Source organism: Rhamphochromis sp. 'chilingali', assembly GCF_963969265.1.
Source record: "Rhamphochromis sp. 'chilingali' genome assembly, chromosome: 12".
NCBI lineage: Eukaryota > Metazoa > Chordata > Actinopteri > Cichliformes > Cichlidae > Rhamphochromis > Rhamphochromis sp. 'chilingali'.
In genome coordinates this window covers 29,139,476-29,166,211 of record NC_137939.1, presented here as the reverse complement: position 1 = coordinate 29,166,211, position 26,736 = coordinate 29,139,476, and the positions used below count along the sequence as shown (strand labels likewise).

The 26,736-nt window shown below is 40.2% G+C and overlaps 2 protein-coding genes across 3 annotated transcripts in view; both read left to right on the top strand.

Moving 5' to 3' along the window:
* Positions 1–14,024, top strand: part of LOC308406645 (regulator of telomere elongation helicase 1-like) — a 43,421-nt gene extending 29,397 nt beyond the window's left edge. Inside the window, exons 18-33 of one of the 2 annotated variants that reach the window (XM_080897761.1) lie at positions 2,569–2,609; positions 3,940–4,025; positions 5,817–5,894; positions 6,043–6,120; positions 7,464–7,610; positions 7,701–7,816; positions 7,980–8,103; positions 8,546–8,711; positions 9,004–9,161; positions 9,279–9,374; positions 9,753–9,963; positions 11,017–11,154; positions 12,644–12,832; positions 12,925–13,053; positions 13,448–13,521; positions 13,620–14,024. In XM_080897761.1, coding sequence (XP_080753887.1) covers positions 2,569–2,609; positions 3,940–4,025; positions 5,817–5,894; positions 6,043–6,120; positions 7,464–7,610; positions 7,701–7,816; positions 7,980–8,103; positions 8,546–8,711; positions 9,004–9,161; positions 9,279–9,374; positions 9,753–9,963; positions 11,017–11,154; positions 12,644–12,832; positions 12,925–13,053; positions 13,448–13,518 — 1,828 coding nt within the window. In that variant the 3' untranslated portion in view covers positions 13,519–13,521; positions 13,620–14,024. Of the gene's footprint in view, positions 1–2,568; positions 2,610–3,939; positions 4,026–5,816; positions 5,895–6,042; positions 6,121–7,463; positions 7,611–7,700; positions 7,817–7,979; positions 8,104–8,545; positions 8,712–9,003; positions 9,162–9,278; positions 9,375–9,752; positions 9,964–11,016; positions 11,155–12,643; positions 12,833–12,924; positions 13,054–13,447 lie in introns of both variants that reach the window. The other variant, XM_080897760.1, reaches the window with a different exon arrangement.
* Positions 14,025–15,002: 978 nt separating this feature from the next.
* On the top strand, positions 15,003–21,430 carry icmt (isoprenylcysteine carboxyl methyltransferase). Its single transcript, XM_080897776.1, has 5 exons — positions 15,003–15,245; positions 16,785–16,873; positions 17,027–17,196; positions 17,853–18,070; positions 20,921–21,430. Exons 1-5 carry the CDS (start codon positions 15,027–15,029, stop codon positions 21,098–21,100), a joined length of 876 nt encoding a protein of 291 aa, XP_080753902.1. The 5' UTR covers positions 15,003–15,026; the 3' UTR covers positions 21,101–21,430.
* The last annotated feature ends 5,306 nt before the right edge of the window (positions 21,431–26,736 follow it).

The window sequence follows — 26,736 nt, the reverse complement described above, 5'->3', positions numbered from 1 at the left end:
TACTATATTACCAAAAATGAAAACACACTCACTGAAACACACTGAAATAAACAACTCGGCTACATCTGGAAAAAAAAAAAACAGTTGCATCAGTCAGACAATTGCAGAATATGATCAATTGGAACTGAGACCATTTAAGTACATGGATCCAGACTAACTTGCAACTGCAGCATTTATTCGATGAGATAACTAATGAAATAATTAAATCGAAGCTTTGGCTTGATAAAAACAAATTGTCATTAAATTTGAATAAAACTAAAAATATGTTATTTGGAAATAGCAGTTTAACTACAAATGTTAAGCTTCAAATAAATGCTGTTGATATTGAAAGAGTCAATGAAAATGGATTTCTTGGGGTAATAATAGATCAAAGACTTAACTGGAGAGCTCACATAAGATATATTCATTCCAAAGTATCAATAAGTATTGCAATACTAAACAAGGCAACGCAGGTATTAGACTGGACATTACTTCTACTGTTCACTGGTTTCACCTTAATTAAGTGGTGGGATTAAATAAGTTTGCATTTCTTCAACTTCTTTTTGATATCTAACTGAATCTTTGCTAAATGAACTTTTGTATATACATATACATGATCAAAATAAAAATTAGCAAGAAAACAGAACAGCAGGTTAAACTTATTACTTATTCAGACATTCTCATAGATGCAAATCTGAAAGTGCTGCTGAGCCTTCACCTGTTCAACTTGCCTTTTACATTAAACCAGACATGGTCAGAACTGCTGTCTCTTTTCTCCATCATAGTTACAGCTTTCCTTACTAATGTATTAAAGGCATTATTAACATTATTAACATTATTAATTTTTCACATACTTTGGTACGTTTTAATTTATGTTTATTTTTAGATTTGATGAAGAAAGCACCACTTTGGCTTTCTTGTCCTGACAGAACACTACAGTGTTCAGTATATCAGAACACCAGTGATGAGTTTAAAGCTTTTGAGGGAATCAAAGTGTTTGTAAGTTCAAGCCTTGGTCACAACCAGTCCAATGGACAAGGTGACAATGCAAACAAAAAAAGAAGCTGCTAAGGCAGTCACACCAGGACAAAGGAGATCCTTTTGTTGTAATTCTAGAATGCTAGCAAGGAAACACTACTATAATAATAATAATAATAATAAAAAAACCCAACTACCAGATTTATGGTTAGGATATACAAGAGGGATACCTGGAAGCTAGCAAGCATTCTGGAAACGCATGAGTAGCTAAGATATTTCAGGATACACACAAAAAATGAAGGGAGTACAAGAGAAATGGGAATTGAGGAAAAACAGAAACAAGCTTGCTGTCTGTGGTTGGACAACAGGTTGTCCTTGCAGGAAGATGAGTCCTACAACGACAATAAAGGCTGTCAGTGGCATTGAGCTATTAGATCCACATTCACAAGAAGGAAAGATCAGTGTCGCAGCAGGATACATAATAAAGAGATACATAACACTTATAGTGAACCGGGTCAGGGAGATGTATGAAAAATCCTAGGAAAAAAATCCAACCTTATTTCCTGTTCCATAGAACGTGTTTGGTTGATAAGAGTTTAAGTAACTCTTGGTTAAATCGAAATTTTGTAACTGGAAACTGTTATCTTATTATGAAAAACCTTTCAATATAGTGCTGATTCATTTGTAAGACGTTAGACAGTTTTTGTTTGTTTGTTTGTTTGTTTGTTTGTTTGTTTGTTTGTTTGTTTGTTTGTTTGTTTGTTTGTTTGTTTGTTTTAAATAAAAAAAACCCTGATTTGTTAACCCCTTAAAACCAGTGGGAGCGCTCCTGTAGGGTTTAGGTCAGACTTTTAGATCAAATTACCATAACTCTTAAAACAATGGGGCAATCAAAAAATTCCAGCAGTTTCTGAAAGTATCACCTTTTTCAGTTATATTAGGGTCATTATGGTAATCCCAGGCAGGGCACCACATCTAAATCTCAGCAAACAACACAGAAAACAACAAACAGCAAAACGGTAAAAAAAAGAACCCAGATGCCCAATAAAATGTCAGTTTTCTGTAGAGCTTCATCACACTCACTCCCTCTCTCTTCTCTCAACCAACCAGTCTTTTGGGACTGCTGCAGCACTGTGCCTGGGTTTAACGTTATGACCCAAATATCACTGTATCGCTGCTTTCAGGAACCACGAAGTCTTTCAATTGAACAGATGGGAGTTACAGATGTTGAAAAACCTGTCTGATATCAGCGACAGGCTAGGCTTTAGAGGGCTAAAACAGGGGGTGTAATGTGTTAGAGAGATGTCCCTCAGAGGCACCCATACACTTTTCAATTCATGGAGGATGTGTCACTAGGAGATAAGAGCTGTTGTGGCTCAGTAAACAATGATGCTCTAAAACAGGGCTGGGGAACTCCAGGCCTCGAGGGCCGGTGTCCTGCTGCCTGATCTGCCTTATTTGTATGACACAGACAATCCCTTAGCAGTAGCAGTTGGTGAGAGTGGGAAGGAAGAGCTCCTTTTTTATATGTTACCTCATATATATTTTACTGGTTCTGACTTTGAAGTTGTTACTTGAGTGCTAAACTCAAACTGTAAATTTGTGTGGCAGGTTTGTTCCTGAAAACATGGCGTCTTTAGGCAACACCATTGGTAAGATCACAGTATACAGCATGGAAATCGTTTGATTGTGCTAACATCACCAACATTGTTAACTTTTAGCTCTGTTGTTCATGGTGATGTCATATTGCTTATTACCTTTTTGATATTGTGTTTAAGAGTAGCACTTTTTACTACAGCTTGGCAATAACTGGGTCATAAGGTAGAAACAGAAGGTACTCTTGTACCTGTGCCTATGAAGCAAAACTAATGACTGATAAGAATAGCAATATATTGATTAGACTTAATAATACTACTAATACTGGCTGATGCTGTGACATATAACATATTACTATTTCTACACTATATTGCCAAAAGTATTGAAGACAAGTGTGCGATTGTTTTTATCACTATTTTAATGATGGTGCTCGTGTTAATTTGGTCGTTGGTTGTTGATCAGTGGTCAAGACAATCATGACCGCTCATTGTTCCTCAGTGCTGCTGGTTTCAGTCATTATGCAAATGTACTGTTTATAAGGTTGGGGAAACCTGAGCTGAGACAGTCACCTGGTAGAGTGACGAAATGTCTCTACTGCTGACAACAATACATCTGTATGAACAGGATTAATGTTTTAGGACTGTCCATAAATTTATTTGCCAGTGATGTAATAAAAAATAACCATAACATGATTATAACATTTATATTTAACACACAGACATGTTTTTCTTCTGTTCTGTTTTTTAATTATAGGAAGTATACACACAGATTGTGCAGATTGTTTAATGGTGTACTAATACGACACATTAAATAATATTTACATTGTTACCTTTAAACAAAGAGTAAGGTTGTTAACACAAGGCAGGATTAAAATCCAGCATTATAATACAGAGTATCCTACTTTTTAACCATTAGTTACTATTGCTTTGTTATTATAAGGTTAATGTGAGGGGCCAGTATATACATATTCAGATGCACAGATATAGGAAGATTATTATTAGCAGGTATATGTCATATATGATATATATCATATTGCCAGTATATTACTGTAACTAATTGGTTTTGCCTCATAGGCATACGTTTTTCTATGTTATTACACCCAATTTTGGCCCGTTACCACAACTCGCCTATAACCAATGTTGATACGAGGTAAAAAATAAAAACTGCTTAGATATTATTCCGGTGATTAAGTTGTAGTAATTTGCTATTTCCATATTATTACATTTTTGGCTTTTAATGTCTCGTTATTACCACATTACTGCTGAGCTATCATAGGAAGTGCTACCATGTTGGATTGTATATGGAGTGTGAAATCTTTTGTTTTGATTGTGATATATATTTGTAAGTTATACTCACATATATTTGTAACTTGTGTTCTCTCCTCAGCTAACCTGAGCCGTGTGGTTCCTCACGGACTCTTAGTATTTTTCCCTTCCTTCCCTTTAATGGAAAAAACATTGGAATTCTGGAAAGTAAGTGGAAAGTCAGCAGAGTCACCTGAGGAAAGAAATAATAGTTTGGGCGCGGCGTTTTTAGCTTTTCTAGTGACTTTTATGTTGATGGGGTTTTTTTTCCCATGAACTATATTTTGTATTTTCTAGCAAATTAGAAATCAATTTACTGGAAATTTAATATGGAGACGACTATGCCAATGCTTCTGCTACTGGTTGACTTGTCAGCAGCCAATAAGAGGTAATGGGATGTGTGACAATTGTGTCACACATCCTGTGGAACCAGGACCCCAGTACAGGAAGTCTGGATCAGGTCTCTCTGTTTAAATAGTCCAGTCTCTGAGCCTACGAGTATTAAAAATTGCAGAGAGCTTAGATGGAGCCAATTGATGAGGGGACTCGTCCAGTTCCAACTGCCTCTTAGCCTCCCGATGTCTACTCTGCCTACCCGAAAAACCAGGGCTGAGTAGCCTTGCAGTGCAGAACACCTCACTCAGGAGGCATCCTTGTAAGATGCGCAAACCATCTCAGCTGGCTCCTTTCGATGTGGAGGAGCAGTGGCTCTACTCTGAGCCCCTCCTGGATGGCTGAACTCTTCACCCTATCTCTAAGGGAGAGGCCAGCCACCCTTCGGAGGAAGCCAATTTCCACGATCTCGTTCTTTCAGTCAGTACCCACAGCTTGTCACCGTAGGTGAGGGTAGGGACCACCAGTAAATTGAGAGCTTCGCTTTTACACTCAGCTCTCTCTTCACCACGACGGACCTGTACAGCGTCCGCATCACTGCAGCCGCAGCACCAATCGTCTGTCGATCTCCCGCTCCCTTCTCCCATCACTCGTGAGCAAGACCCAGAGACACTTAAACTCCTCCTCCTCCTGGGGAGTGAGAAGCGCTGGGAATGAGGTGCTGATTCTCATTCCCAGCGCTTCTCAGTCGAACCATTCCAGTGAAAGCTGGAGGCGATCACCCGGTGAAGCCAACTGAACCACATCATCTGCAAAAAGCAGAGATCAAATTCCGCGACCATAAAACCGAATAATCAAATCACTTGAACTATACTTTTTCAGTTAACCTACTCGGAGCTAATGCTGATTCTCTTCTGATCTTTGAGAGGAGAGGGTTTGAGGAGAGAAAGAACCAAAGAATGTTAAGCCAAATTGTAAGTCCATAGTTTGGGCAGCAGTTGATCCCTCTGGCGTCTCTGCTGGAACTTTCAACTGTGAACTATGAGATCCAATTTTTTTATTTTACTTTATTTTATTTTAACTGCTCATCTTCTAGATGACAGATGGAAACCCCTTTATTTGTTCTGCACTACAGTATTATACTTGGTTATCCTTTCTCCCACCTCTCTTCCTGGATGTCACATCTTCTGAGGGGATGTCTGGGCTCACACCCATTGTGGCATCCAGTCACTGTTGTTGGCATTTAATCACTACACCTTACCATCCTCCCTGTCTGTTTCTCTCTGTGACCTTACTTCATCATGAATTTAAGCATAGTTTAAACTTCCAAATCGCTTTAACATTTTTTTATTTTCTCATCATTATTTCAATTACATAAATACTTCTTCTTATACTAATTAGAAGCTAAGAATTGCTTTCTGAAGTGTGCAAGAAATACATAAGAAATGCATATTAAAAAATAGAATGTAAAGATATCAAAAGAGTTAATCATTAAGTCAAAAGCCTTGTAACCTGTATGAACCAATTTATTTATGTTACGTTTATGTTACTCCGCAGTCAAATGGATCATTTATAACAATCTAAGATGCTGCTGTAAATCATTTCCTGCATGTGTGTCATCACCAGGCTAACGGACATGCAAACCGCATTGAGAACATAAAGCCTATGTTTGTTGAACCTAAAGGGAAGGGCACCTTTAATGACGTGAGTGTTTTTTTTAGGTATCTAATCACTTGGCTGTAAACCCCTCTATTCACATTTTCACATCTAAAAATATTTCCTAAGTTGCTTATAGTAAAAAAAAAAAAAAAAGTAAAGATCTGATTAAACTTTAGCCTCTGTCTATTCCCAGGTTATTGATGGTTATTACGGCAAAGTCAATGATCCAGCATCCAAAGGAGGATCCTTCTTTGCTGTGTGTCGAGGGAAGGTGAGGAGGCTGTCCATGAAGTCTGTAAAAGTCCTAAAATGTTTTCTGTTATCATGTTTCACCTCAAAACTTCAGCTGTATACAGTGAGTATGCAGTTGTAGTCAGAAGTTTACGTACACTCATCGTGAGCATGAATGTACAACAGGCAAATCATCCCTCTGTATACTTGATAGTCGGCGCGGTGTTCTTAGGTTTGAAGGCCTCACTTTTACTCGTCCAGTCCAGTTTTCATTGTCTGTGAAGGTCTGTGAAGTCATCCAGGTTATCATAGTCTAAGGAGCTTGGAAAGAAAAGCATTTGACCCTAGAACTGAAGAAGCTTCTCAGCTGAGAGGTGAAACGTCTTCAAGCAACTTAAAGAAGTCCAGACACTTTTCTTTCCAAGCTCCTTAGACTACCTGCTCATTGTCAACAACAACACAGTCGTTGTCTTGTTTGTCCAAAAAACTTTTCTCGAGAAATCATTTGCCTTCTCTGTGTGGGCAGCTGCAAATTCTGTTGGTGTTGAATATCCTATTTTCTCAATCTGAGGCTGACCGTTTGAGTCTCCTTCCAGAGCTTGATAAAGTGGTGAGACATCTGAGTAACTTGTATTTACTTAAATAGTTTGAACTGATGATCTTGGAATTTGCAGTTCAGAAATGTTCCAATTGGCATAAATCTACAGTTCTCATTATTAGCTCATTACTGAGTTCCTTGGATTTTCATATTGTTCTGAGTATTGGTCAATCCAGACAAATCTTGTAGTTGTAATGGATCATGATCACTAATGAGTTTATAGGCCTTGACCTCATCAAGTTAAAAGACTTTATGAAAGATTTTAGCAGATGTATGTTAATATTTGAGTTTATGCTTTTGACCCAGTGCGAATAAGAGAAAATCTCAATTAATTTAAAGTTGTGCACTCAATTTTGTGAAAGTCATAAGAGATGAGTGCTGTAACATCATTCCACCCTGAATAAAGCAGTTGGAAGAAATCATTAAAAGCCCCAAATAATCATGACTTTTATACCAAGTAAACCTCTGACCACACCTGTATATGATATTCAAAGGACATGTTGACACGAGAGGACAAGGGTGCCAAAGATGTGACATCGTTTTTTTTTCTTTTGTTGACACACTGCATAACTACACAATGTTTTTGTAATGATGGCTCGTGAGTGTGAATGGTTGTCTCTCTTTGTTAGCAGTTTTATTGCTTTTCCAGGGTGCACGCTACCTCCTGTTCTGTGATGCTGGGACTAATTGGATAAACATTTAAGAAGATGCATAGACAGATTTTCTTTCATGTTAGTGTAGGGTTACACAAATAGCCGTTCTGTAATGATATCTTCTTGTGCTAGGCGAGCGAGGGTCTGGATTTTGCAGACACCTATGGTCGGGGTGTTATCATCACTGGCCTTCCTTTCCCTCCAAAGAACGACCCTCGAGTCATCCTGAAAATGCAATTTTTGGATGAGATGAATCGAAAGAAAGCTCCAGGGCTCAAGGTGAAAGAAAATTAACTATTGATGTACACTAAAAAGTTGCTCTGTCGTATTACGGTAGTTGGATCTCTCTGTCTTTGTGCGTGTAAACAGTACTTATCAGGGCAAGACTGGTACAAACAGCAGGCTTTCAGAGCTGTGAATCAGGCCATCGGTAGAGTGATTCGTCACAAGGAAGACTATGGAGCGATCTTCTTGTGTGATCAGAGGTCAGAGCTGGTTTACTTCAGTAACATCACATCAGAGGGAACATCCTCCACTATACCACACAGCAGCACACAAGCTTCAATTAAGTGCTTCGGTCACCTTATTTATTATTTATTGATGATAAAAAAAAATGATTGTTAAACTAAAGGAAAACTTTCCCCACAGATTTAAAAGTGCCGATGCCCGGGCTCAGCTTCCATCGTGGGTGAGGTCGTATGTGCGCCTCTGTGACAGCTTTGGCAACGTGGTCCGTGATGTCTCGCAGTTCTTCAGGATTGCACAAAAAATGGTGAGTTGTCGCACCTGCATGGTTTATACAATGCAGCAAATTCTTGCATTATTCAGTTTTGTTAAAGAACCAGCTCATAGTACTGATTCTGATCTGGAGGGAAGGTTTTTTTATTTTAAGCACTGAAAAAATGGAAAACTTTTTGATTTAAAACACAAAAAGTGAATAATTACCTGGAGTGTTTCCATTAATGGCTATGACACTGTTCATTGTGCTGAAATATAATTTGATGTCAAGTGTTTTCTGTGAGTTTCTGTGGAATAAAGGTGAAGATAAGAGTTTTTTTAACACCATGTCAACCTTATTACTTTCATAATAAATGTCTACTAACATATCGTTTATCTGGTTTTCATTCATTGCATGTGCAGTAAAGGTGTGTAGACACTTGGTTACAGTTCAGGTTGTCAGCTTATACTCACAGTTTGTGCATTATACATTTAAGAGGCCTGTGGTTGAGAAGAAGGCTCCAGCAGACAGCTGTGCGGCTGTGTGTTCATCAGACACTCAGTCCTCCAGTTTCACCTCTTGCTCCTCCTCACAAACGTCTCACACCCAGAAGGCCAAAGTGCTGGACACCTGCCTTCCCAGCCTGAAGAGGAGGAGACTCGGTGAGTACACAGATGATGGATGTGGTTTGATGTTTTGCTATTAAAGATGAAGGTGTTCTTTTGCTATACTAGATACGTTTAGCAAAGGGTTTCACAGGAGTGTCTTTAGAATTCATTATGCAGTTGAAATGTAGAAAAACTACAGTAGAAACACAGACTTCAATAATAAATGGTAGAAATTCAACTAAGAGCCAGTTAATCCTAAACCTACAGCTGGAAGTTTTAAAATTTCCAGCTACAGCTACTCTAAAGTGAGTCCTTGATGAATTTTAACCCTTGTTTTTGTGGTCAGATGAGAACAGTGGAGCCAGTGGAATGGCCAGGATCTGCCTTGAGTATGAGAGTGAGGTGCAGGACAGTCAGAGGAGACCAGCCAACCTGCTGGATGCTTTGGAGCAAGGCAACCACGGCACTGGAGAGGACAGTGATTTTACCATGGGAGAGGAAAAGGTAGCTCGTTTTATTAACTCACATCGTGTGTGTGTGGGGGGTGGGGTGAGGTGGGGTGTTACACTATAAAACAAAAAAGTTTAAATACCACATTTTCCACTTGTTTTGCTTTTGAAGGCAAATCATTTGTCCACACTGTCTCTTCAATACGATAAGAGGATGGAGGATGAGTTGCGGGGTGGAAAACGTAAAATCAAGTTGGTCCAAGAACAGGTAAGTGGTGTTCTAAACAACACACAGCTGGACTCGGTGAAAACGTCTTTTCTGACTGTTGAAAGTTGGGGATGAATCGTTAAAGTTTAAAGGGTTGGGATAATTATGTTTATCTGTGGCCTGCTGTTAACTCAATTTGAACTTTTAAGCAAATATTTATCTAATAAACCTATGGTGCACACACCTGATGAAAGTGCAGACAATTAGTAAGAATGATGTGAAGAGGATGAAAACTAGAAAAGCTGTTGGTCCAGATGACATACCTGTAGACGTACAGAGATGTGTAACAGAGGGCAGTGAACTTTGAACCAGATTGTTTAACATCATTTTGAATTTACACTGCTGCTGAGATTATCTTTTCCTCCATGGTTATTGAAGAAGCCGAGTGTCTCTGAGGATTTGTCTGAAGAAGGAAAGGCGAGCAGGGCTAAGAAATTCCTGGCGGACATGAAGAAGTCCCTGAGTCAGGTCAGCTTTGACCGCATCATACGGGCTCTGCAGACCTACAAAAAGACCGACAACCTGGATCACCTGCTGACTGAGACAGCAATTTTAAGTGAAGACACTAATACTCAGAGTCTCCTCCATGGTAAATCTTCTGCTCTAATAAACACAAAGCGACCTGAACATTCAGACTCGTATCTGAGCCTCAGTGTTGCATGTGGTAGCACTGCATGTTGTGTACTGATACTAGAAGGTACGGCAATACACCGCTATTAAAACGATAAACACCACACATAGTTAACACTGAAGAATGACAGTACGCTGCCACCTATAAAGTATACCTGCTTTGCAGACGTCTGAACTCTACAGAACACGTTTTCTTAATTTATGATTAGACATTTTACGCTCTTTGTAAAATGAGTCTAACTAGTGCAACTATTTACAAATCCGTTAAAGTCTTTGCACTCTTTTCAATAAAGTGTTTTAAATTATTTTAATATGTATAATTAGTATGTTTTAAAACGTACACAGCACGATAGTTTGAATATGTGCAGAATGTATTGACAAGCAGGGTTTCTATGAAGATCACATTTTCTAAACTGCAACGTTCAGGTTGTTTCATTTGATATACAACAAATGACTGTGCTTTGTTGCACTCGAGCACAGTGCAAAATTGTAAAAGTTGTGTCTCTGTTCACATGGTAAGGATGAGATAAGCTTTAATTCAAAGGGTTTAAGTATTGCTTTAACTGTTAAGGAATTATAACATGCATTTTCAGAAGCTCAAAGTAGTTAGACAAACCAACATAATTTTAAATAAAGATTGTTTTTAATAACTGGGTGAAAATCTCTTGCAGTCAATGATTGCCTAAATTGCCCATGAACATTGCCATATTTAGATACAGTGCAGATCATAGTCAGTCAGTATGAGTTTTCAGCCTTGTGTCTTACAGAGATTTCTCTACAATAATAGAATCGTTCTTTGTAGTTTGCCCTGTTTTTTCACAGTAGTGTAAGAACACCTCACCCAACGTTACTTTTGAAAAACTGAACATAACTGTCAACATTATTAGTCTTGATATCTACACAGGAATAATATCAATGTCAAAGTCATGATTTCAGTATCAGGGCACCACATTAACAGTGTGTTAATGCAAAACGGGTTGTAGTTGACTGCTGTTGCTGCCTTGTGTCACAGGCTTCTACCAGTTTGTTCGCCCACATCACAAAAAGAGGTTTGATGAAAATTGCCAGGAGCTGACAGGGAAGGGCTGTGGATACAAACCTGATCACACTCTGTCCAAGGATGAGAAGAAGACTGTAATGCTGCAGAACGGTATGAAACACGCTCTTCATTTTGTTCTTGGAAATGTGTGTGAGATACATGGATTAGAAAAGAATGTCAAGGAAGAATTTTGGAAGAATAACACAATATTCCATTTTAAACATGAAAGACGAATTCCAGGCCATACTCGGTACAGATGTTCCTGTACACTATGCCGGCCACTTGGTTATGGCGTTCCATGTATGCCCTGTCTGCTAGCATCTTACACCCTGCTGTTATGTGCTGGATTGTCTCAGGGGCATCTTTACACAGCCTGCACCTGGGGTCTTGCCTGGTGTGATAGACCCCAGCCTTAATGGATCTTGTACTCAGAGCTTGTTCTTGTGCTGCCATGATTAGTGCCTCTGTGCTGTCTTTCAGTCCAGCTTTGTCCAGCTACTGGTAGGATTTCTGGATGTCAGCCACCTCCTCTATCTGCTGGTGGTACATACCGTGGAGTGTTCTGGCTTTTGTTTGTCTCATCCTGGACTGTGGTGCTGACACTCACAGTCTCCGGCCTCTTTCCTTAGCTTAGCGTACCACCTCAGGGTGCTGGACTTGGGGTGAAACTGTCCATGCATAGTCAGGAGCTTCCTGGTCTTGATGTCAGTGGCTTCTATCTCCTCCTTTGGCCAGCTTATTATCCCAGCAAGTTACCTGATCAGGTGTTGATAGCCCGGATCTTGTTCTTACTGTTCAGCTGACTCCTCAGGACTTACCTGACCCTCTGCAGGTACTTGGTGGTTGCAGCTTTCCTAGCAGCTTCTTCATGGTTCCCATTTTCCTGTGGGATCCCCAGGTACCTGTAGCTGTCCTCTGTGTCTGCAATGTTGTTCAGTTCTGACTACCTTAACTCTCTTTGTTACCATCCGACTACACTTCTCCAGTCCGAACGACATTCCGATGTCATTGCTGTATATCCTGGTGGTGTGGATCAGTGAATCGATGTCTCGTTCATTCTTGGCATACAGCTTGATGTCATCCATGTACAGGATGTGGCTGACAACTGCTCCGTTCTGTAGTCTGTATCCGTAGCCAATGATCTCACGAGGGGGTTCAGGCCTATGCAGACCAGCAGCAGGGACAGAGCATCTCCTTGGTAGAGGAGATCAACAAGTCACCTTGGTTGATGGTGACTTGTGCTATGGGCTTGAAGTTGGCCTCTAGTGTTGTACGCCACATTCCCATTGAGTTTCTGATGAAGGCTCTTAGGGTCCTGTTGGTCTTGTACAATTCTAGGCATTCCAGGATCCAGGTGTGGGGCATTGAGTCATAGGCCTTCTTGTAATCAATCCAGGCCGTGCACAGGTTGGTGAGCCTGGTCTTGCAGTTTCAGCTGACTGCTCGGTCTACCTGTAGCTGATGTTTTCACCTATTCTCTGCATATTATGCTGCATTTTTGTCAAACAGTAATGATGTTTACTTAATACATACCCATACAAAAAACTTGTGTCATGTAATGTGTGTCAGTGATGGTTAAGCATAAAACTATGTTGATCAGGTTCTACATCAAAGAATGAAGTCCACACTACCTTTCTGACTGATGTGAAAAAAGCTCTTGGGGCAGAGAGATCGACACAGCTCTTTCAGGCTATTCACACCTACAAAAACACAGACAACTATGAAAAACTGGTGACCACAGCAGTGAACTTATTCACTGAGAGAGATGAGAACTTCGGCCTTCTTGTCAGTAAGTGTTCTTCCAGATCATGAGATGTTCTCTGCCATCTTCCTGTAAATGTTTGTGGTTTGAAACGACTTTCTTGTGTTCCTTTTCTTAAGGATTTGGTATGTTTATTCGTCCTAACCACAAGAAGCAGTACAAAGACATGTTGGATGGCTTGATAGGTCAGCCAGTCTCTGCTCCTGATGTTCCTGTTATGATTGAGGAGCAGCAAGAACAACCTGAAGGTAAATCCCTGTGGTCTAGAAAAGTGTGCTTTACCTTGTGACTAATCATTCTCATTCATTCAGTTTTATTTATATGGTGCCACTTCACAATATACTGTGGGCATATAACTTTACCCACCCCGCAAAACTGAATATTCAGTTCTCGTTTAGTTTTTTATTTTTTGGTTTCTGTCAGCGCCTTAACACATGACAGATACAGATAACTCTTTATTGTTATTGCACAGTCATACATAGAACAACAGTACAACGAAATTGGAAACTTTTTTCCATGTGTCATCCTGTTGTGTGTTTGATGTCATGTTTTTTTAAGTAACGAAAAGGATTTGAAATAATAAAATGAACACGACATCTGACATATAAAACTTTCCTTTTGCATTTTTTCTTTGTTTTCCAGCTTCGCTTTTGTCTCCTTTGAGGTCCCAAAGCAAGATTTCCAGTTATTTCTCAAGCAGCCAAAGAAGATAGAATGCAAGTGAATACTAAATGAATGGTCCAGAATTCCTTATTGAGTTCAGGGTATCATAGTTCAAACTAACGTGAGTTAAATTTCTGTCTGTTGTCTTCAGTGACCATCCCAGGAACAAGTCTGTTCCTCTGCTGAGTGGATCTTCTTTTTTTAACTTGTTCTTGATGTTTGATGTTTTGAATGTAACTGTAAAGAAATTAGCTTTTTTCCATGTGATGAAATGTAAATCTGATATGGATAAATAAAATCTTTTTCATTTTGTAAGATAATTGAATTGATGAAATATTCTCATGACCTGAGTTTCATTTGTACGTCCAGCAATGCTCGAAGCAATAAAGTGTAGCTTATTGATTTGTAAACAAGTCATACACCAATGAAAATAATTAGTATTAGCATTACATTTATAGAAAGCGGAGACTGCCCCCAACACACACACACACACACACACACACACACACACACACACACACACACACACACACACACACACACACACACACACACAGTTTCACAAGAATAAATCAGATCAAATCATGCCTAACATACATAACAAATCATTTGTGCTGCCTGTCTGAACTCTACATTCCTAAGTTAAGTAAATATTTCCTATGTTACCAAAAATATTTGTTATTAGCTGAAAATGTCAAGTAATGGAAGAATTTTTTTTCAAATCATTCTATTAGGAAAAGAATCAGGAAAAACACTGTTACAACTCAGTACACTTAAAACTGTATTATTGTAAAAATGCAACATCAAATGGACTATTGTCACTGCTGCATATCTTTGACACGTGGATTGAAGTTGAAATCATTTAAAATATTTTATATTTAAATTCCAGAATCATATTGGATAAAGTGTGTGTGTGTGTGTGTGTGTGTGTGTGTGTGTGTGTCCAAGTATATATTAATTTTAAAAATCAGCTTAATTACAAGACTTGAGCAGCGTGACATTAACTGTCCATATCTGCAGGTTGGATTAATCATGATTTTAAAGGCTGTAGGTTGCAGTCATCACTTGAACACTGTATAGAAATGTAAGGGCTCAGTGCTGATTCTTATAGTTGCATCTGCTTCAAACTGTAAGAAACATGCGAAACATCACAATACTAAAAACGGTCGGCAGGTAGGAAGCACCAGGTTAAATCTATATTTTTATTTGGAATTCGAAAATCGTTTTTGAAAAGATGTTTTTATTGAGAGTTTAATTCTTTGTTTGTGAATTTTTTTTTTCAATTTGAAATATTCAATTTTGAAATATTGAATTATAAATAGTGCTTTCATTTTTAATTTAATTATTAAATAATAAAATCATTTTTAACAAATGCATGTATTAACGCATATTTTATTGCACAATTCATTATTGAAGCACAAAACTGTTTATTTGATCCGCATGACTTCTGGTTTTCTGTACTGGCAGCTGATAAGATACAAAGGCAGTCACATGACGTCACGAGATTGTCATTTAGTTCTCGCGATATCTCATTTTACCACTGTACAGTATTTCCATCATGGCAGGCAGTAAGTTGGTATTAGAGGCTAGAGTAAGTATAAATGGCTTTATCTTAGGGCTTAGCGTGGTTGTAATTCCTCTGATCAGAACCTGGTTTGGACGTCACGACTGGGTCTTTGATTATCTGACCGAGACTCCCGGGAAAATTGCGATTTCTTCTCATATTGCCCTTATTAACGGCCTCTTACTTCTGATATACAAGGGACCTCTGTACAAGGTAGGTGCTGTCATAAGGTTACCAACTTCCTGCTTTTGTGCTGAATCTTATGCTGAAGTCGTATTTTTTGTGACCTCAGTTTGTTTTGGCATCCTGCAGTTAATATAGCAATCAAGTTTTACGCCATTTAATATTAAATGCTAAATCTTGCTGCTAATGTTATCCAACTGAGTCGCCTAGCTAGCCTAGCTAACACTGAGTTAATCTCATTAGCAAAAGAAGAGAGAGGCTGTTGGTATTAGTGTGCTAAACATAGAAGTCTGTTAAGCTTAGGAACTTGCTGATTTTAGACAGTTGAAATGGCTAAACTCTATAACTGGTACTAACAGTTACTTTATGTGCTGTGACAAGAAAGTAATACAGAAGTCCATTCAGAAATCTGCTCATTTAGTCCTGTATTGGTTTGTATCTAATATAATTTACTTATACAGCATTGCTTGAGTTGATGAATGGAGAAAGAGGCAGTGATAAATTACAAAATGAGAGAAAGGAGGACAGTTACAGGATTAGGAAGCGCATAGGATTAGCAAGGAAGATGTGAGGGCTATAAATAGAATGAAAAGTGGAAAGGCGCTTGGTCCACATAACATACCTGTGGAGTTATGGGATTGTCTTGGTCTCTCTGAGAGAGCAGGGCAGCGGACTTTGCAAACACATTGTTTAATGCAATGCCTGAGAAATAGAGGAGGAGGATACTGGTACTGCTTCTCAAGGACAAGGGTGATATGTAGCACAGTAGTAACAACAGAGCGAGAAAACTGTCGAGCCTTACCAAGAAGCTATGGGAAAGAGTTTTTGAACTAAGACTGAGAAGACCCCTACAGATTGTATGTTTGCATTGGAGAAGTATAGATAAGGTACTGTCTTTCTGGATGTAGACAAAGCATATCTTAGGATGCTAGGAGACACATTGTGGTACTGTATGAGTAAAGTCAGGAGTGACATAGAAGTGTGTGAGGTGTGCAGCTGGAATGAGTTCCAGGGGATACATGGTCTGGTACTTGTATACTGTGCACTCAAAGCACTTTTTACTACAAGACTTATTCATCCAATAATACACACATTTATTCAAGCAGTTTTCCTATCAATGAGTGCATTGTCTGTCATTCACTCACGCTCTGCATTGTGGATGCACAGGGGGCAGCTTGCCCATGGATCATTTGACATTCAGACTGGAGGAGCTGTGAAACAAACTATCGATCTGGAGATGACCCCTTCTGAGCCACAGGTGGGGCTGGGATTTGCCTTGAGCCCCATCTTGTTCACAGGTTGAAGATGAAGTCAGGCAGGAGTCTCCCTGAACTTTGATATCTGCAGATGACATTGTGATCTGTAGTGAGAGTACAGAGCAGGTGGGATCAAGTTTGGAAAGGTGGAGATATGCTCTGGATAGGAGAAGAATTAAAGTCGGTAGAAGCAAGACAGAATACATGTTTGTGAATGCGGAGCAGACGGGTGTAATAGTGAAGGACGAGTTTTAAATACCTGGACAGTGAAAAAGTGAGTGCAGAGTGTGTTAACAGCATGTCCTCGTTCTAGGTTGCTGTGAGGGCCTGCTTTTTGGGAGTGACCTTTGGCTGTGGTTTAATTATAACCTTCTCTGAAACCACTTGGACACATTTTGGCTGGTATGTACATTTGTTATGTTGTGTAAAACTATATATATGTCACACTTTCTTGGTTAAATTCTACATAGATTTTCATACGTTGACATCAGGATGTGTTTTTTCCTAATATAGGCCGGCTACAGTTGAACGTGAAGTAATCCTGTCTTTCTGCAGGTACATGTGTTCCCTGTCGTTCTTCCATTACTCCGAGTATCTGGTAACGGCCATCATCAACCCTCGCAGCCTGTCGTTGGACTCATTCCTGCTCAACCACAGTGTGGAGTACACGCTGGCTGCTGTCTCATCATGGGTGGAGTTCATTGTGGAGAAGCTGACCGTTCCAGGTTGGTGTGTCATCTGTGTAATGACCTGCACTCAGTCCACTCAGAACTGTTGAGAAGGGAGGTTGCCTGATCCAGTATATTAGCTCATGCTGAAATAACAATGATCTCAGATTACATCCAGACTGTGGAGCGTGTGCATGGGCTAATGGATTCATGGCTGACTCACATCCTATGTGCAGAGCTTCTGGCCGTGTCGTAGTACCCAGTATGATGCTGGCTGCTGCCAGAGATGTATCACTTTCCTTGCTGTCACATGGGTATGACAATCAACAGTTCCAAAGAGTGGTTGGAGATTCGTGTTTCAAAATAGGAAGTAAACATGTTTGTTAAGTTTAAGTAACATTATAGTTTAGCTGGGAACCTGTGGCGACATGCAAAATGCATGAACAGCTATTCGTGTAACCATCAACATCAAAGAAATATAATAATCTGTTTTTTTAATAGATAACAGAGAAGGAAGGAGAAAGAGGCCAGCCATCATCCTTTCATGGGAACATACTGACACCTAATGTGCTCACACCTCTGTTGAATAAAGGAAGTGATGTACCCTGGTTTCCTGTTGGCCTGCAGACCAGCAGCTGGTCAGATCCTGATCTGCGCTCTCAGGCTTTTTATGTGCTCACCAGTATTTCATCGGTCTTTCTTATCTCTTATAGAACTGAAGCAACTCAGCTGGTTGAGCGTCTTGGGTCTCTTCATGGTTCTGTGTGGTGAAGGATTACGGAAGGCGGCCATGTTGACAGCCGGTTCCAACTTCAATCACATTGTCCAGAATGAGAAGGCCCAAAGCCATGTGCTGGTCACCAGTGGGGTCTACGCCTATTTCAGACACCCCTCCTATGTGGGCTGGTTCTACTGGAGCATAGGAACACAGGTGAGCTGCAGCAGCAATCATTAGTGTTTAACTTCAGCTCATTTTTCCACCTGGTGTGGTTTGTTTGTGCAGGTGTGAACACAGTAATCGCGCTCACGTGCAGACCAAAGCAGCCTCAGCGAGACTGTTTGGTTCTGTGTGGTTCCAAACAAACTCCAGAGTGACTCTGGATCACAGTTTATGATGTGAACGTGCTCACACACTAATTCGAACCATCTACCAGGTGTATGGTAGAAGTTTGATCTCACAGGAAACATCCTGTAGCCACGTATGCTTCGTATTCTCAGTGCAGGAAGGCGCTATAAGCTCTGCATGGGCTAGCAGCTAGCTGTGAAATGACTAAAGAAGTCTTCAGGCTCTGAACGTTTCTCCCACTGTAAACACTACGATCAGATGAACACAATCAACTTTCTGGGGATAAAGAAGTCTTTTCACTTTCTTTCCAAGCTCTTTAGAAAACCTTTGGGATGAATTAGAGGAGAGACTGAATCAGGCTCATCCAACATCAGCCTCACAAATGCACTACTAGGTGATTTTTAAAAGATTCCCATACACACACTCCTAAACTTTGTAGAAAGCTTTCCCAGACAATTTGAAGCTGTTATGCTGCAGGGTGTGCCGACATCCTAAATCCTTAAACCTTGTAGTTTAAGAATGGGATGTCAGTTAAGTTCATGTGTGTGTGACGGCAGATGAGCAAATACTTTCAGATCTGGAAGCTACATCCATCTTTTATAATGTCTGTTAAGCCCACGCAGCCCCCAACAGCAGCAGTGATGACGATGCTGGCACAGTCTAACATGGAGTCTGTTTACAAACTGTAAAGAGCGAAGAGGCGGAGGTTTATGTCATCCAAAACAGCAGCGCTGTTCCTGTGGTCACCATTAAAACCTTTACTGGGAAAAAAGCGAGTGTGAGTCCTTCATCGTGGCGATCGTGGCTCAAGAGTTGGGAGTTCGCCTTGTAATCGGAAGGTTGCCGGTTCGAGCCCCGGCTCGGACAGTCTTGGTCGTTGTGTCCTTGGGCAAGACACTTCACCCGTTGCCTACTGGTGGTGGTCAGAGGGCCCGGTGGCGCCAGTGTCCGGCAGCCTCGCCTCTGTCAGTGCGCCCCAGGGTGGCTGTGGCTACAATGTAGCTTGCCATCACCAGTGTGTGAATGGGTGGATGACTGGATATGTAAAGTGCTTTGGGGTCCTTAGGGACTAGTAAAGCGCTATACAAATACAGACCATTTACCATTTACCATTCATCAAAGCAGCTGATCAACAAACTCCAACATGAAGAAAAGCAACTCAGCAGCTGTTTGTTTTATACAGAGAAAAACCTGCAGATGAACTGTGAACTTAGTCCGATAGCATGTTTAAATGATACTGCTGAATGATGACGGCAGCCATCCTATTTTACATGGAAGAGAGCAGGGGTGAGCCTAAAGGGGGGCATGGGGGGCACTAGACCATATTAATTTCAATGCTATCGTAACACGTTTCAGATTGAAAGTAAAATAATATAAAAATTTGTGTTTGGTACGTCGCATTAATATTTTTGTACATGGACCAGTAGAAGATGGAGCCGCTGACCTGAGGGTTGTTAGGTAGATGTTGGTAAACTTTAAAACATTGCAATTTCTAAAATGGAAACCAGTAAGCAGTTCATTTAAAAGCCTGTGTTGTTTTTTTTCTCTTTTGAATATCAATTATTGCTCGTTAATAGAGCTCGCTGAGTGATGTAATGAGATCTCTGTCTCCACCTTTCATGGATCTTCTTAAAAATAAAGAATGTAATTCTTGAAAAATGTAAATAAGCCCTTTTGAGCTATAAATAAGTCAAGTGGGCTTTATATCGTTTTCAAGTGCTGTTTATGTGCAGCGGATCTTCAGCAGGAGTTTGTTCATCAGTGAATTGAATCAGAATTTGTAATGAACATATTAGAAACCCTGAGATGATCTAAATGTGTATCTCAAACGATTTAGATGCAGTTTTCTATGCATCTAACAGCTCTGTCGTATCTAAGAGTAATGAGCAGCACTACAATAATAAAGGTAAAAGAAAATATTGATACTGTGTATTTTTACAATTAGGATCATTTTATCTTCTTGTTTGTTAAACACAAGGAACACAGTTTGATCAGAGTATAGCATCAAGTCAGTTAAACATGTGGGATATGTTAGGTAACGAGATTATTCAGTTTCAGCTGCTTTGGAGTTAAAAAAATGAACAAAACAGGAAGTTTTCCAGGTGGAGGCTATTTTATTTAATTTGTCACTGCTAGCAGTATGAAGCAATGCCTGTGCCCTGCAGGTACCACCTGTAGTCCAGCTGCTCTGTGATGATACTGTGTGTGCCATTGCCAGAAGCGTTGCTGTGTGGCACCGATGGGCCGCTACTGTAGAAGAGCTGGACAGGGCCATAGAAGGTTCTTACACCATGAGCAGGACCAGTATCTGTTCTTTGTAGGAGGGACGCAGCGAACAATTAATAACAAATACATTTGTCAAGTTTTAACGCTGAGATCCAAACTTAAAACAAAACAAGCAAAAACATTACAGAAGACGTAACGTTTGATGTGATCGGGCACACAGAACAGGATATGAAGGGTTACTGCTCGGCTGCTTTAATGCAGCTGTCAGTGTTTGAAATCCATCATTTGTGGTTTGTATGTTTTGGAACACTTTGTGTAGAATTATGAAAGATTTCTTAAAGTACTAACTATGAACTACATGTCCCACTCCTGCTGGTACACAGACCTCAGTCACTGGTTATTTGGTTTACTATTGGAGGGGTTTTCTAAGTCAGTTTAATGAATTGTTTGTTGTTGCTGACATCTGTTGTCTTTTTCTGGCTGCTGCAGGTGATGCTGTGTAACCCACTGTGTATCCTGGCTTACACAATAGCCAGCTGGCGGTTCTTCCGGGAGCGGATAGAGGAGGAGGAGCTCTCCCTTATCCATTTTTTCGCCGAGGACTATGTTGAGTACAAGAAAAGGGTTCCCACCGGGCTGCCCTTCATCTCAGGCATCCGTGTCAACTAGACTGAGGAGGTGGATGCTGGACGCAATAGACTTAAAGCTCTAAAGCGAGTCAGACCTGATGGGTGGGTGTGTGTCTGGGCACGGCCCTCCCGAGGTAAAACCCTGCAGCTGACTGAGAATCCGTAGCTCACAGGCAGAAACCATGATAGCTGCGACAGTGTCAGGCTGCTGGACTGCTGTTTTTATATCAACCTCCAACATTCAGTTTAAGGCCAGACAAGCTGCACTCTTCTACATGTGTCCCATTTCATTTATTTCTCATGTGTCATTTGTACACTTGTAGCACGCTTTGTGTTCTCACTGATTACCTGTGTTGTTGGAGAGTGATGTGATCATTCTCTCAGGGGTTAGTAGCAAATGTTTGGACAGGAAATCAACCGGGTTCAAAATCATTAGTGTACAAATTCTTGTAGTACTTCTCCATTAAAGCAAACTATTTTTGATATGAGACAGACCCACACGGAGACTCATTATATTCAAGTCCTGATGTCTAAGTCTGTGTTTATCATCACCATGTTTCCAGTGGCAGATGTGCAGAATAAATGTCTGTTTATCCTCTGAATCTGGATTTAAATGAACAAGTCAGATTGGTTGGGAATGTTTACATTTTCTTTCTAAACATGTCCAATTCCACATCGTCCCTGCTAATCCCAGTTTGTCCAATCACACGTCTTCATGTGAAACCTGCAGTCAGGCGTTGCTGTTAGGTGTAGTGTCAGCATATAAATAAAAAGACTTTTTGTAGCGTCATCTGTAGTGTGATGTAACAAAAAAAGTCTTTTCTATGTGAAAAGACCAAAATTACAAAGAGTGAAATTCAGTAGCACAGGTTGGCTCAGTGCGCATCCTCAAAACATGTGATCTGGTTTAAAAGGAGTTGGACAATAAAACATGTCATGATTTATGGAGACAAATAGTCCCAATTCTCACTTTGTACCTCAGCTTTTCTCCTTTTTTTTGAGCTGTGAGCAGAGAGGAAGATGAGCAGAGGTGTTTAATAAGATCAAGGCCTCACTTTGAAGTGACATTTGTTCAATTTTAAATGTTCATGAGAACTTTTATATTTACTCTTAGTTCCATTTACAACATGACAGTGTGACAAGAGCATATGAATACCATACAGTTTTGTTTAGTTACACTCTTACAGAGCATTTCGTCGTCGTATATGACTGACTGCAAACGTAGACCTTCATATGTATATCGTCCCTGTTTGCGCCTCCTGTAAACCTGTGATGTGACTCAGAGGCAGGAAAGGCGAGAGAAGTGACAAGGTAGAACAGAGTGGAGTCACAGGAAGTGCTCACAGAGAGCAGTTTATCACAATAGGACAAACATTTTTGCAAAAGGGGAAATATAAGAGCTCAACAGGTTGATACAGGTTGAGTGATGAATATGTGAAAGGTTGGTTTTTATCAAGTTAAATATACAAAAGTGTTTAACAGAATTTTATGCATGGACTGATGAAATAAATGAAGCTATACAGGAATCAGCCCCAACATTAAATCTACTTACAGCTTAAAAAACATTGAGTATTACTAAAACATGTGATGCATGGAGGCTCAAACAATTCTCACACAAATGTCTCAGAACCAGAGACCAAGTGACATCACCAGAGGTCCTCGGCCACAGCTGTTTACAGCTCAGGTGGACCAACACAGCACTGGGCACATGGCTTTAATGTTGTGGCTGACAAAAACTTGATTAAGGATCGTTTCTAAGCACCTGAGTACAAGAAGGACGTGTGCATACAGCATTAAACAAGTGTTTAGTGCTGTATGCTCGCATTATAAAGTACCTGAGGCTGTTAAAGTAACGTGAGCATGATCTGTATTCAACAGGAAGTGCTAGCAGCGCTCCAGTGCTAGAGCTCCTTTTGTATTTTAGGAACTGATTTTTCTTTTTGTCTCTCCTGTCAGCTTGTGACGCTCAAACTGTTATCCAAATCAACCAAATGACTTTATACTGTCAGCTGTAGCCGACGGTATAAAGCGCCTTTAGGGAACAGTTGTTGTTAATTGGAGCTACATAAATAAATCTGAGCTGAATGACTGAGTTATATTTGGTGTTTTTGTTTTGAGGAGAGATTGGATTACCCTTATCTGACTGTGTGTTTAAGGCTTTAGTATCAGATTTCTACTCATGTAGTAAAAACACTGAAACCACAATATTGTCTGTAGATGCAGAAAAGTGTTTACAGAGTAAACTGGAATTTTTTATTTGCAGCTTTACACGCATTTGGTTTCATAAACTGGTTAAAAATAGTTCCCCAACAGCATGTGTCAGGACAAATGAGCAAACATCCTCCAGCTTCTGTCTCCAGGCAGGGATGCCCACTCTGCCCTTCACTGTTTGCAATTTTTAACCAACCACAGCATCAATCAGACAGGCTTTAGTGATTAAGGGCATTAAAATCAGTCTTTATGCAGATGATGTGTTACTTTTTCTCCAACAACAAAGACATACGCTCATAGATGAGCCTGGCTCATCAGAACAGGCACTATGCAATAATATAGAGACCATTCATTACCATTCATCAGCTCAAACAGCAAATGATGCTGTAAAGCATCATTTGCTCTCTGACAGCAGGGTGGGAGTTTCTATAAATGAAATGAGATTTAAAGACAGGGTGTCCTGTTTTCTGTTAGCAGTGAAAACATCAGTGACGCCCTCGTGAAAGGGAAATGTTTTGAGGGGAATGTACTCGTGAGCCGTGAGCAAGTTTAATAGTGTAATTCTGCTGGATAGAACTGACATCTGTATGCAGATGACTCTGCTACGACATAGAGAAAAGCTAAATGGGAGGAATGATGGTACTTTGATGAACCGAGGTGCAAAAGGTGGAAACTGCAGAAAGTGTGTGTGCACAATAAGTTAGCATTTTTTGTTTGTTGTTGTTGTTTTCCCACATTCTACATTCCATGAATCACACGAGCTGCTTTTCTTTTTCTCTGTTGGATTTTAATGTGAAATATTTTACTTTAGGTGTGAGATGACAGTAATATTACAGTACTGTGTACAAATGGTATATTGAAATGGGTAAATAAGGTCCAACCATCTGGTTCAAACAACCAAAACACCACAGTCATTATTAAACAGACCTTCTGCCCATAGATGCTATGTGACCATCAGAAACTGGGAACATGGCAACACTAAGAGCGTAGGCCTTGTACCTGTTTCTGTGTTTAGCATGGCAGTGATCTGACTTCACCTGGCAGGCAGATGTTTTGGCATTTCACCCTCACTCAACATGGTGTTTGATTAGCTTCACTGTTTAACTGGTAACTTATTTGTATGTGTGTTAACGGAGACATCCATCAGGGTAGTCAGCATGAAGACCCCCGCAGTGAGACAGCACCCTGACCCGAAGCTTTACCTGCTTCTTATATATAATAAACCAAACACTACGTTTCCAGGTGTCCGGTGGTGCTTGAATACGATTAATTTGTTAATGTTTTAATATCTCATGGTAGGAGTGGTTACCATAACAGCACACGTGCAGCACATCTGGAGAGTATTAACTCAAGTTTAATTGTTCCACGTTTTGTCATGTTACAGTCTTATTCCAAAATGGATTAAATTCATTTTTCACCTTAAAGTTCGACACACAATGGCCCATAATGTAAAAATGAGAACAGATCATGAATGAATCAGATGTTTCTACAACTTCATTGGAGTCCGCCTGCGGTGGAAAATGCACACACTCAGTAGTTGAGTGTGCATGTCAGAGCACAAACTCAAAGTCAAAGAAATTGTGTCGAGGCACAGATTTGGGGGAATGTACAGAAAGATTTCTTCAGCATTGAAGTGAGCACTTTGAACTCCAAAATCACTTAATGGAAGAAGTATGAACCATGCTGCCAAGAGCTGGTCGCCCCGACACGCTGAGCGATCGGTGTAGAAGGGCCTTAGAGAGGAAAATGACCTGGTTCTTAGTAACAAAGTAACACTGTGAGGAACCTTGGAGTCATTTTTGACCAGGACATGTCCTTCAATGCACATATTAAACAAATATGTAAGACTGCGTTCTTCCATTTGTGCAACATCTCTAAAATTAGAAATATCCTGTCTCAGAGTGACGCTGAAAAACTAGTTCATGCATTTATTACTTCTAGGCTGGACTACTGTAATTCATTATTATCAGGATGTCCTAAAAACTCCCTGAAAACCTTCAGTTAATCCAAAATGCTGCAGCATATTTCACCTGCACTGACGTCTCTTCATTAGCTCCCTGTTGAATCCAGAATCAAATTTCTCATCTCATACAAGGTCTTGAAAAATCAGGCTCATCATAAAGACGTTGTAGGCTGTTAATTTACTTGTTCCTAGAGTATTTAAAAGTAGAATGGAGGCACAGCCTTCAGTTTTCAGGCCCCTCTTCTGTGGAACCAGCTCCCAGTTTGGATTTGGAAAACAAGATTCCCCCTCTACCTTTTGGATTAGGCTTCACATTTTATTTTGCCAGTTTAAAAATGATTCTATCCCCAGGTCAAATACATAAATAAGAAATACACTATACATATAAGTTAATATATAAATAAATATACTTGTTCTGTTTTTAATTGCTGGTTAAAAACTGAGTTGCATCAAGTAGTGACTAACATTATTAATGTCATCCAAAAAAACGTTGATTCTGTTCATCTGGACGTAGCGTTTCAGGGAGAGAAATGTGTCGTCACTCATCCAGGTGACTTCTTCAGTCTCAGCTGACTGCAGGTTTCCAACCTCATAAACAGAAGCTCTCTCTTATCACCCGTAGTAATCCCATATGTGTCAGGAGTGTCAGAACAGTTGAGACGCATTTTTTCTAAACACTGCAGGCTCTGTGAAACTCTGTGGCTTTTAAACCCCAAAACACGCTGCGCCAAAAATTGGTCCACCCCAAGGATCCCCCAACACAAACAGAGTAACAGAGTGTACGCTGTTGGAGGATTGCCAGGATTTATACATCGGGGAAACCAAACAACCTCTGGTGAAGAGGATGGCACAACACAGAAGAGCTACCTCGTCAGGCCAGGACTCTGCAGTCTTTTTACACCTACAGGCCAGAGGACACTCTTTCAAGGATGAGGATGAACACATCCTGGACAGGGAGGAACGCTGGTTTGAGGGCAGTCAAGGAGACCATTTACGTGAAAAGGGAAAGACCATCTCTGAATGGTCTAAGGGTACATCTGTCACCATCTTACAATGCTGTGATTGCAGTCATTCCCCAACTCTCTGTGAATGGTACTCATGGACATTGATCAGTGCAGGAAACCTGCAGTCAGCTGAGACTGAAGAAGTCATCTGGATGAGTGACTAAATGTTTCTCCCGCTGAAAATGTCCAGATGAACAGAATCAACCTTTTGGGATTTCTTTACCTGGATGATTAAGCATCGAGACATTTTCACTTAGGTGTAGAATAAAGTGCTTGTATGAAAGGGTCTGAATGGGTGAATGAGGCATGTTGTATAAAGTGTGTTGAGTGCTCCAACAGTTTAAAACAGCCATATAAGAACCACCACATGTACTGCTTAAAGAAGTCCAGTCACGTCCTTTTTTCAAGCTCTTAAGAAAGGATCAGGTCATTGAGCAGTATTTATACTGTAGCACTAAAACTGATGATAAGGTTACCTTTGAGCTTTAGGTGGATGCT

Coding starts and splice junctions, on each gene's coding strand:
- icmt (XM_080897776.1), top strand. CDS start 15,027: ATGGCAGGCAGTAAGTTGGTATTAGAGGCTAGAGTAAGTATAAATGGC. Junction 15,246..16,784: donor ACAAGGGACCTCTGTACAAG/GTAGGTGCTGTC, acceptor TCCTCGTTCTAG/GTTGCTGTGAGGGCCTGCTT. Junction 18,071..20,920: donor ACTGGAGCATAGGAACACAG/GTGAGCTGCAGC, acceptor TGGCTGCTGCAG/GTGATGCTGTGTAACCCACT.